The sequence below is a fragment of the Nerophis lumbriciformis genome, linkage group LG02 (genome assembly GCF_033978685.3).
Source record: "Nerophis lumbriciformis linkage group LG02, RoL_Nlum_v2.1, whole genome shotgun sequence".
In the NCBI taxonomy this organism is placed as follows: Eukaryota; Metazoa; Chordata; class Actinopteri; order Syngnathiformes; family Syngnathidae; genus Nerophis; species Nerophis lumbriciformis.
The window spans coordinates 40,206,518-40,219,286 of record NC_084549.2 but is presented as its reverse complement, the minus strand read 5'-3'; the positions used below and the strand labels follow the sequence as shown (position 1 = coordinate 40,219,286).

The window sequence follows — 12,769 nt, the reverse complement described above, 5'->3', positions numbered from 1 at the left end:
TTAAACCAATTGGGAAATATATATACATAGTTAAATGTTGTTACCCACATACGAAAAACGAGCAGGCACCTGCTGCATATGCCACAACAGAAGAAAAAAAAAGAAAAGAGATGGACACTTTTACGGAGCGGAGAAGGGACGCCTCGCCGGGGTCCGGGACCGAGGCCCCTTCCCCCGAGAGGGCCCCACCGGGAGCCGTAGCTGAGGCGATCCGCGAGAAGGGCCCTACGCACGTCCAGGGTCACTACCGCGCCCACCGCACCGACACCCCGCCTCGTCCGCTTTCGCCGCGGCCGGCGTCACGCGCAGCAGGTAAGCAGTTTACCTGCCCGCCACCCCCGGCTCGTAACATGGGTCACTCCGCGCGCTCCGCCCGCGCAGCTTACCTGCTTGCCACCCCTGTTGCCGGGGGCGCGTAAAAGGGGTCACTCCGCGCTCAGTGCGCTCACGAAAGGGGTGGGGCTCACCCTGGTTGATATAGAGAGCAGGACGGTGGCCATGGAATTTCATTTAAGGTTTGTGATAAACCATCAAACTCCTTCGTTAAAAGGACTCTATAGTAATATAAAGCGAAATTTTCTGGACATTATCATGCAAGAAAAGTTTATTTTTGGGATCGCGATCACCGCGTAATGATTTTTAAAGGTTGCATTACATTATTAACTGTCCCATGTGATCAGCCAGTGCGATTGGAAGTCCATGCTCAATTATTGCCTCCGTAAAAAAAACTTCGGCATTTATCACATCCAAAGAATCTGTTTGGGCGACGAAAAACGTTGAAAGTTTTCCACTTGTATCGCTAGCAACGGCATTAGACTTGTGTTTTTTTGTCCCAACGTGGTCTTTTACATCGCTAATTCCTCCGTGTCCCATCGAAAAATCTTGTCTGCACAAGGTGCAATTCGCATAGTTTTCACCCTTTTTTTTTTTTTTTAATTAATATTAGATATATAACAACGGGCGGATGGCGGGCGGATGCAGTTCAGATCAAACGTTACATCGGGTGGATGGCGGATGGATGACGACTTTCTGACGCGGTTGCGGATGAGATAAATTGCCTATCCGCGCATCTCTAATGGGTTACGCTGCTTTCATCTGCCTAGATATCAATTTGTAAAAGTGCATCGCAATGCCAAATGTGCAGTTCCTGTCCCACACTTGAAATGTTAGGACATTTGTACACATATAGAAGGCTCCGTACTGTTAAAATATTATAGAAAATGGAAACTTAAATTTACACATTTGCCTTTGGCTTCAAACGATTTGGACTTGGGGAAACACACACACGACATCTCAGGCCTGCCAAACTACTATCTGCTGTTTTGAGAATTAGGATCCTTGTTTTGGTACTGGTTCCAACTTGCCTCCAGCTACTTCTAATCACATGTACATTGATTGACAAATGCTTTTGCAATACTGAGACCAACACTGTTGCATTTACCTATGACTAGTTTTAAATAAATACTTGTGAAATCTTCCACTTTCAACTTTTGACTGTTCAAAAAAACAGTTAGAGTTGAACAGTACCCAAAAATGGAAATACTAATACTTGTACCATTACAATACACCCTTAATACAGTATATCCAATATATTATGGTTTAGTTCAAAGTCTGCCAAGTCCTTGTGTTCAATTTTAATAAATATGTGTCCACCAGGTATTCAACCAACTCCGCTGGTCATAGCTACATCATCACTTTCTTCACTACCTGTTTTATTCTGCCTCTTGGATTGATCTTCTTCTGCTATGGGAAGGTCCTGCAAAAACTCCGAAAGGTCAGTGCGGACTCTCGCATGACACTTATATAATAAAAACATTTAGGGACAAGCGGTAGAAAATGGATAGATGGATGGATTTTTGTTATCATACAGGGAAGCCCCACCTCCGCCCCTCAATATTAATGTTAATAATTTGTAAATAATCTTTTTTCCAACAATGACACTACATTAAAGGACCCCTCAAGATGACTGACATATCAATACTAGTTCTCTTTATGTAATTTTTAATGCTAAAAAAATGAATCTGCCAGTAATTTGCCATAATATCAATTAGTTTTTGGGTAATCAGTAGATAACTAGTAAAACTTGTACTTGGAAGGCCCTTTTTCCCTCGACACGATGTGCCGCCCCCTCTTGGTCTAATGTCATCTACAGAACTAGAGCCAATTTCCAAAAGACAGGGTCACTAAAGACATGTAAAACTAATATTTTGATACCTTACCATATTTTTCGGAAAATATTATAAGGCACATTGTCAATGAACTCATTTATCCAGGTCTATTTTCATACACAAGGCGTACCAAAATTTTAAGGCGCACTAAAGGGGTCTTATTATGATTTTTTTCTCGACATTTAAAACACCTACTTGTGGTCTACATAAAATGTAATGGTGGTTCTTTGGTCAGAATATTGCATAGATTATGTTTTACTGACCGTTTTCAAGCCACTTTCTGACCGTCTCTCCCGTTTTGTGGGCGGTCTTATTTTGTGGCTCTACTTTGACTCCCTCTCATCTTTGTGTTGTACTTTTTGGTGTTTCCATATCGAGTCTACTGGCAGATTAAGTTCTATGCTACTTTGTATTAAAAATGGCAACAGCGGAAAAGGAATGCCCCACAACAAGAGGATAGACTATGGCGCGGACTACATTGGTGAACGAGTGCACTTTTTCGGGACGTATGCAGATCCCAAATACACAACATCAGGTACCAATGGATAAGAAAAATTAATTTTGCATAATAGGGCAAAACAAAACGCTAGATAATATTTCTGCTAATAGGTGCCATTTCGGCGTCCTTGTACACACACACCATAATAATACCCCTATGTTGAAGCACAGTACGTTTTACTACGGTAGCTGCAATGCTCCGACAATCCATCAAGCGGTACAGTTCCGTAGCTTATCAAAGTCATACTAAAACATTTTGACAGCTTTTTGTGCGCAGTGTGTTATGTTCTATATTCTCAATGATACATCAACGATTTGGATTTGCTTGCTTATTGTACTTGCTGGTGTCATTTATTGAACATGCGACAACCTGCAGTCCATGCATTCGTCTTACATGTGACTGCCACCTACTGGTCACACTTATGATTCGACCATGTACAACATAAATTAGTTTTGCGATCAGTAAGCACAACCAGAATTATGACATACTGTAAATTCCGGAATATAAGCCGCTACTTTTTCCCAACACTTTGCACTCTGCGGCTTATAAAACGGTGAGGCTAATTTATGAATTTTTCTTCGCTGACCATAATGCAAAAAGTTTTCATTAAACACATGCAAAGACAGTGAAATGGTGTTGTTGTTTGTACTATGGTGCCATATTTTAGACTCGTTGGCTCACTGCTGGTGCTGCTAGGTGAATGTGATTTTCTGCTGTTTAAAGCTTCGAGCTGGAAGTAGTAGTGCCGTTCCGTCTTCTAACCGTCCATAGCATTTCTACTTGTATGGATTCTTCATTCATTAATCCAAGCAACGTTTGTAAGTTTTATAGCATAACTAAAACAATTCTTACTTACTTAACCGTCCCATGTACGATGTCTGAAGGAGTGTTTTCGTGCATATTTGTACGTGCTATCGTAATGTAATGTAGCTAGCTTCGTTAACACCAACAAATATGCTAACACTCGTGTCTGTGTCTGTGTTAGTATTATTACCTTACAAGGGCATTCTGTTTGTGAGGTTCCAGTTTCACAAATTCCTCAGTAAATTCACCGAGACATCACCGTGGAATTATTGAGTCTGTTTAACTGTTTGGAGAGCTAGCTTCCGCAGCAAGTGGGTCCATGTAAATAAGTCCTTTCGCAATGTATATATTTGCGGTTTAAAGTCTGGTACTGCTAATATATGGCTAATTTAGTGGGTGTGGCTTATAAAGCGGTGCGCTTTTTAGTCAGGAAAATACGATACATTAGGCGTAATAATGCACTCTGTCGATTTTTGAAAAAAAATTAAGGATTTTAAGTGCGCCTTATAGTCCGAAAAATGTGGTAATTGCATGTTTTTGTCGCCCTGGTTGTCACTATGTTTTCTTCAAAATTGATATGGTTAAAGCTACGAGCAAAAAAGGAAAGCCTTTTACGTACTTCTCTGCTCTTCCGTCTTGTGTTTTCTCATGCTCTTCCAGCATTTTTCCTCAAGCATCTTGAAGTAAGCATCAGTAGAAGAGGACACAAAATAGAATACTTGCCACTTACCTTCTTTTTGTCTTGTTTTTGAGCGCCTGGTTTGCTCTTTTTTCTTTTTTTCCACAGGCTCTAAGTCAGTCTATTTTGATTTACGATATCACATTTGGCTTTAGTATTTTAATTTGTTTTCCATTCAAATTCCGACCAAACTTCAAGAAGTCAGAATCATTAAAATAATTGCTTCAAATTACACTTTGTCTCTTGCTTCGTTCGTCTCTTTCTGCGCAAGTCAATTTGACTGAAGAAGTTTGTACTGTCTTCATATTCCCATCATTTGGAAATGTACGCAGGTTGACCCCTTCTTTTGTTGTATTGCTACAACCTCTAACATTGCTAACTTGCAGTCTTGCAGACATACCTGATAATTACTTTAAATATTGTGATTCGGGATGAAGATTGCACCAAAACACACCCGATGTAATATGATATTTCCGCTAATCGGCTTTAGGTGCTGCTGGCAGACTGATGCAGGCCTGCTCACATTTGAGCTAAAGTAGGCATTCCAAAATATTGTTGGAAAACAAGCTCTTTAAAGTCCACATGTACAGTTATAATAAGATCAAATGCAAGAGCTGGATCCAAACTTTTTCACTTTGATTCATTTAACCTTATTTGACACACCACATTTTAAAGACAAACAGAGTGGTACCTAGGTTTTTGTCAGTAATCTGTTCCAAAATGTATAGTATAAGTACAAAGTCAACAAATGATGACATTATAGAGGGCTGAAGAGGCTTGGGGATAATGACTTCAGGAAGGGGAGTTTAAAGCAGACGGACACAGGCATGTTTTGTAGTAGACACTATGGTTGTCCCGATACAAATAATTTGGTACCGGTACCAAAATGTATAGCAATACTTTTCCATATTTTCAAAATAAAGGAAACTACAAAAAATGTCAATATTGCCTTTATTTTAACAGAAAATCTTACAATACAATAAACATGTTTACTATTGCACTTAAAGAACAATTTTAGAAGGTTAAAATATAAATTAAAAGGCATTAAACACATTGGGCTTTTCTTGTTGCACTCAAAGTAGAATTTACAATTTTCCTTTTTACATATAGTCTGCCGTAATCAAGAATTAGGTTAGAACAGGGGTCACCAACGCGGTGCCCGTGGGCACCAGGTCGCCCGTAAGGACCAGATGAGTAGCCCCGTGGCCTGTTCTAAAAATAGCTCAAATAGCAGCACTTACCAGTGAGCTGCCTCTATTTTTTAAATTGTATTTATTTACTAGCAAGCTGGTCTCGCTTTGCTCGACATTTTTAATTCTAAGAGAGACAAAACTCAAATAGAATTTGACAATCCAAGAAAATATTTTAAAGACTTGGTCTTCACTAACTGACAAAGAAACAGATAACAGATTTGGTGTCCAGTTCAAAGTGTGACATGATTTATTTAAAAATTTGAGAGTTGACTTTTGTATTTTACATGAGTTATTATTTGTACAAACATGGTGCAAAGTAATTCATGATTTGTTAAAACATTTTAGTGGCTAGCTAGTTAAAATGGGATATTGTGATTTCACAAGACTGTCTTAGAAATGATCATTTGAAAATGTTCAATTTGAAAAATGTGCACTTAGAGAAAATATAAAAATAAAGTGTTGCATATTGATATTTATCTGTTTCTATATATATTTATTGTGAGAAATCATTAAGATGATCAGTGTTTCTGCAAAGATAAATATAATTAATTATTAATAATAACAGAGTTAAAGGTAAATTGAGAAAATTGGCTATTTCTGGCAATTTATTTAAGTGTGTATCAAACTGGTAGCCCTTCGCATTAATCAGTACCCAAGAAGTAGCTCTTGGTTTAAAAAAGGTTGGTGACCACTGGGTTAGAATATAATAAAAAGCGTTATTTACATTATATTAAATGCTTCAAGATTTACTACTGGTCTGTGCTTTAAGTAAAATACAGTTATTAGTAAGTACTAAAAACAAAACTATGGATAAATGTACCCAAATAAGCCATCTAGCAGCTAAAACGCACTTTTGTTTAAAGACAAAACACAAATTGTAGCAATTTGTTAAAAAATATTGTCATTTCACTTGTATTAGTTGACTGCTAATCGGGCAGTTTTAACTCCGCTAATATTTTGGCATCAATCCAAGCAGCTGTGTGCGCTGCTTGGAGATACATGTAGATGCATAACATGTAGATACATGTTATGTATCTACATGTGCACAACAGAGGAGCTGGTTAACTTATGAGAGTAGCGTACAGTATGTATGTTTGTGAGAATGGCAACGTGTTGTCTGAGTGACATCAGTGAGTGATTTGGCGAGCAAAGAGAGAGAGCGGTAGCGCTGCACTGCGCTGTCGAGTGATGGAAGGGTCTGGTTGTGTCCTGCAAAAATAACAATAAATCAACCAGATTGTCACAAATTGGCGGCCTCGTCATTCTGATCTGAAAGTGGAGCTTAACAGACCCATTACTGGGTAAATTGAAGTGTGTTAACCCGACGAAAACATTGTCGCTTAAGGGAACGTCTGCCCTGTGCTACTGTACTTTGGTCTGCACCGCAGCCGAACAACAGTATAGGTGTAACAACAACATCATTACCTGTCACTCTTTATAACTCCTTGTGCAGATCTGAATGCCTATTATTAAAATGTTTACCGAAGTTTGAAGCAAAGGTGGTAATACTAATCGCCACATTTGGCGTGGCGTGTTCTAAAGCAACACTTGAATTGCGGCGCTTCCTTGTTTAAAGAGTCACCTTTACTGTTAGTTTTTAAGCCCAAATACCTCCATATTGCGCTCCACACACATTCTTTATTAACCAGTAGAATAATCTTTTTTTGCCATTCCTCCTCTCCAAGATGTTATTGCTTGTATGCACTTTGTGTTGAGTTTTGACACACTCAACATCATGCGCCTCGGCTCTGTAGTCACGCCACACAGCGGCACTTAGATGAAAGAACGGTAGCGGTACTTTTCAAAGGCAGTATAGTACCGATTTCAATCAATTAGTATTCTGATACTTTATTAGTACCGGTATACCGAACAACCCTACTAGACACATTACAAACACAGTTGGACCCACAAATTGTATTAATAGCACAGGTCACCAACGCATTTTATTCTCTGGGATCTTTCGATTCTGCGGAACGATATAAACAAGTTTGTTTGGTGCATTGTTTGGCTGTACAATAACCAAGTTGGTATATGGAAACTGGGGAAAGCCTTAGACGAAAACTGGCCTTATAAAAACTGAGGTAACAATGTATATAAAGAATGTATACTAGAGTATATACACATTACATTCTTTGAGATATAAGGAACCACGCTGTAAATTTAAACGGTACATATTTCACGGCAGGTAACATATCCTCCTATAATTCAAGTTTAAACATACAGTATGACTTTACATGTGTATACAGCAGGTCTTGATTGAAACTGAATCCTACAGTAAGATATCATTCTGTTGGGAGTTTGTGTCTCTAAATAATGCATGGTCTATAAATAGTGGTGGGAGTCAACTCCTGTAATTCACATTTGCACGGGTAGACACTGGAGTTACAAAGATTTGCTGCAGTTGAACATTTGTGTTGTTTGAGTTTGGCTCTTGTCTTACATGCATTGTGTTGATAAAATTACATGTCTTGCATTGCACCTTTAGTAACAAGTGCATTGATAATTGTCTGACTTATAAAACTTGTTATATTGTTGGATATTCCTGTTAAACACTGGTAATGCATCAAATCATAAGGTTTATGCATTTAAGTGTGAACTTGCACACAATTTTGGATGCCTCTGCCCGTAGAGTTTTGTAGTGTGGCTACGACTTGTGAAATCACACTAAGGTAGACTTACTTACTTGTACACTAACTAAAGTTATCAGCCAGAGGAGGAGGAGTTCTGAATGAGGCCAGCTGAGTTTGAGGTAACAAAATTAAAGGTAGGATAAAGTAATATTTTAATATATTCGTGTCATCAGTATATAAACGCAGACGATTGACATTCAGTGACCTAAAAGCTGCTAGTATTGTCTTTTTTTATGCAGATCTGTATCGATCAAAGAATGTGCAAGTGTACATAATGTTCTGACCGGTGAATGTATAAAATGTTTAATTCGGTTTTTTTCCGACCGTTTCTGGGAAAATCTAGTGGTGACGTTCATTTTCAAGATATATATTTAAGCGTGCATTTTCAAAAGATGAATTATGACGCTTTTGAGATTTGGGAATGCCTCCATAAGCGAACTTGCAGACGAGTCAAAAAATGGATTAAAATGTGATCGTGAAGCAAAACTAATCCAATACATATTATCTAGACCACAAGTTAGTGTTTTAAATGTAGATTAAAATCATCATAGGTTGCATCTAAGGTAGACATATGACCAAGTGGCCCTATCTGTCGGCTGCTACTTGTAAGAACATCAAATCTTATTAACAGCCAGGACAGCTTGTTGTGATACAATTTAAATTCCTTTCAACAAACTCTAAGCTGGTTAGCCATTGATTAGTGTGTCTGTCTACTCTGCTGACCCCTCCTTGACATTGTTGCATTTGGTTGCATTGAGGTGATGTGTTTTTTTAATTCTTAAATCGAGTACCTGAAAAGACTTTACTTTTTAGCATAATCAGTACTATCACTATAGGGTTGGGCATTGAGCATCAGGCATCAATGCGAACCAGGTTTTGCTTTCTGATTTTCCCGGAAACTTCCACATTTTTAAACTTTAATTCCCATTTTTGAGACTCAGTCCACCGACCGGAAGCACTGACCACAATAACAGTTACAGTATCTACTATCTCCATCAACAGTGTGGGACGCGGCCCCACACTGTTGTTTATAATTCTATAATTCTCATTCTTAAAAATAGCATTATCACTGGAGGACAGGCTAAACATGTTACACACAAAGAAAGAGCAAGCATGAGCGGGCAAGATAGCTACTAAATTAGCTTGAAACAACAAAATAAATAAGTGCTTAGGGAAGTTTAGGGAGTGTAGATGGAAGCAAGTTAAAGCAGAAAGTAAGCAGCTATTACCGGGAAATTAACAAGTAGATTAATAATAGTCTAGAGCATGAGTGTCCAAACTTTTTGACTTGGGCCGCTTTGGGCTAAAATCATTTGGCAGTTTATACAGTTCTGAAGTTAGTGTACTGATATGTATATACTAAATATATGTGTAATGTAATTAAATAAGCATCTAAATAAATGTGATATCACTACACTAACTTAAATATTTTTTATTATTCTTTATTCCAACTCTGTGTACTGTGATTTGTGATCAAGTTTACACAGCTGTTTTCACATGTAATCGGCAGTCACAATGCTTTAAGTCTACATATTACTTTCATGCCAAATTGAAGAAGGGAAGTTTGCCAAACATTTACATATACAGTACAAACTGCTGTAAAGCCATTTTTGCCAGAACAATCCAATAATAAAATAAATATATGAATGCGCCTACACGCTCTCACACACACATAGACACACATACACAAAAGCATACATAATAAAAATGTTTTTATGTCACACCGCATAGATTGTTACATAACAATAATAATTTGTATAAAAATAAAGAATTTAAGATTTTATATATTGGAAAAATTATCAGAGACAATTCAATTTGCGTTGTTTAAAGCAAGCTATAACAGACTGAACAACACACTACAACTCATTCAACTTTAACAACAACCCCCACATCAGAGTCTGATCACAATGCAATATGAAGTATAAACGATTACAATTATATATCAAGAGTTTTTTAAAGTTTGACCCCTACCTTGTTTACTTCCGTGAATTCTGCCTGGTGACACAAAATTCAAGTATGCCAGCTTTATTACATGTGATTGATATCAGCTGATTTTACTCATGAACAGTGTGGTGACTAACGCGTTACTTTGTAACGCGTTACTGTAACGCCGTTATTTCCGGTGGTAGCTAGTAGTCTAACGCGTAATCACTCAGTTACCGTTACTACATGATGCGTTACTGCGTTATTTTACGTTACTTTTTATATAGTATTGGCTAGATATTGAGAAGATCTTAGTGTGTTTTATTAGTGTCGTCCTTCTGAATCTTCCTGTCTCATAAGAGGTGCGCTGTGTGTGTGTGTGTGTGTGTGTGTGGGGGGGGGGGGGGGGGGGGGTGTTTACTAACTACAAGACATCATGGCGGAGCCGGAGTCGAGTTTCTTAACATGGAGATATTCTCACTACTTTTCTTTTGTCGAGCACAAAGAAAAGAACATTTTAGTTAAATGTAAGTTGTGTCTTGGATCAAAGATCCTATCTACTGCCCAAAACAGCAATTCAAATCTGCTGAAACAGCTACAAAAGCAACATGCTTCGACAAAGCTAGTAAAGAGAGAGACAGACTCCGATGCCACTTCACCTCCACCTCCACCTACACCTCAGGAACAGCGGCTGGATTTTAACGGAGGGACTGCTAGCCAGGACAACATTGATAGAGCCATTACAGCGTATGTGCTAGAAGACAAGCAGGCTATTTCTACAGTGGAGTCACCCGCTTTCAGGCAGCTAATTAGCATGATAGCGGGCGTCAAACAGCGAATGGCACGGAGAACATGTTCCAAGTACCTGGACACAGTGGACAGTGAGTACATAAACATGGAAAGCAAGCTAAAGAAGACACTCCAAACTCTGCCTCTGCTCATCATTCAGCACTGAAGGTATACACACTCTGTTAATTCTCTTATATACTCTTTCATTCTGGACTTCTAGAGTGTTTGATTATCACATCACTCTAAATGTATAGACTATAAAGTTCACAAACATAAAGAGGGATCCTAGTGGGCCAGGCCAATCTTTCATTATCTCTAAACTAAAACTGGGGAAATGCGTAGAGTGTTTTGGGCTTCAGTACAGTGTTGATCTCCTGAAGACATGATTTTATTTCACAATTCCTTGAGAGAAAAAAATGCCTGGTTAGGCGTGTGTATAGCAGGATGTGTGCTGTATATAGTGACGTGACAAATAATCATGTCATGTGTGCCTTCCTTGGGTGAAGCCAGGTTTATAGCTACAGTATGTAGTGACATGTTGTGACATGTTGTTATTATGCGGTTTGTTACTTATGTATGTTATGTTGCAGCTATTTAAAATAGTTTTGTCAATTTGTTCTGGCCCGAAATAAATTGGCCCTTTGAAACATATCTTTGTCTTTGTGTGTTGTATGTAGACCACATTGGTTAGCAGAGTTCAGTGATGCAAATGCTTGTCAAGTTGATCAACAGATTGTATTATTCTCCAGTGCAATAACAGTACTGAAATGAAGGCTAAAAGGGCATTAATGGTAGCCTTAAAAAAAAGAAACAACTAAATAGTTACTTTTCACAGTAACGCATTACTTTTTGGTGTAAGTAACTGAGTTAGTAACTGAGTTACTTTTGAAATAAAGTAGCTAGTAACTGTAACTAGTTACTGGTTTTCAGTAACTAACCCAACATTGCTCATGAATGAGCGGAATCGGCAGCATAAAACAAGGAACGGTTCACAATGGACAGGATAAATGTTTATTTTTTATAAGTGTTCAAAAATACAGCAAAACTTTTGTGAAAATGTACTCCTGTGAAAAGAAACGTCATAACATTCAAGTTTGCAGGATTGATATGTACATACTGGTTGAAAAAAACCATGTGAGAAATATTTTTTTAGATTTAAAATTTTTGACACTGCCTCTTAAAAGAATCGTAATCAAGAATCGTTGGGAACGGGAATTGAAATGGGAATTGAAACGGGGAACCGGAATCGTCCAAATTCAAGCGATGCCCAACCCTAACTATCACAGAACTGACACATCCCAAAAGTGTGTCACGCTTGGATCTGGAGTTAAAGACCAGAAATACAAATTTGTACAACACACATTTTCACCAAGTTAAATCTTGAAACTTGTACTATATACCCTTGTAATAAAATAATCTGTACCTCGCATTCTATAAAAATCAGCAACCTTTTTCGTTTCTTCCAGGTGTCCCATGGCCGTCTGGCCACTGCCAGGAAGCCTGAGCGTCAGGTGACCCGTATGGTAGTAGTGATGATTATTGCATTCATGGTGGCATGGACACCATATGCAGTCTTCGCCATATTGGTCACTGCCCATCCCACCATTGAGTTGGATGCCAGGTTGGCTTCCATCCCGGCATTCTTCTCCAAGACCGCTGCGGTATACAACCCAATCATCTACGTGTTCATGAACAAACAGGTAACATTCCTATAATTCAAGTTTAAACATACAGTATGACTGTACATGTGTATACAGCAGGTCTTAATTGCAACTGAATCATACAGTAAGATCTCATTCTGTTGGGAGTTTGTGTCTCTAAATAATGCATGGTCTATAAATAAATGAATTGTGCAATTCAGTTGCTACAATTGTCCAGAAGAGGCTCTGCTGAAAAACACATAACCCACCTATTTCATGCTTGTAAGCCAGTCATTGGTGCGTACAAATTGTGCTGTCTTGAGATTTTAGTGCGAGAGAGAGAATATATTGTTGATCATTGTTGATTTGCATTTATAGAATGTACTGTAGTATATACATTATGGAGAATTAAAATGTTTAAGATAAAAAGTAGATCTTTAAGGC

At 38.3% G+C, this 12,769-nt stretch overlaps 1 protein-coding gene across 2 annotated transcripts in view; it reads left to right on the top strand.

The window, feature by feature from the left end:
- The window catches only part of valopa (vertebrate ancient long opsin a), a 72,047-nt gene that overhangs the window by 46,549 nt on the left and 12,729 nt on the right, over window positions 1–12,769 (top strand). For both annotated transcript variants that reach the window (XM_061962844.1, XM_061962853.1), the window contains exons 3-4: window positions 1,657–1,774; window positions 12,152–12,385. In XM_061962844.1, coding sequence (XP_061818828.1) covers window positions 1,657–1,774; window positions 12,152–12,385 — 352 coding nt within the window. The remainder of the gene's footprint in view (window positions 1–1,656; window positions 1,775–12,151; window positions 12,386–12,769) is intronic.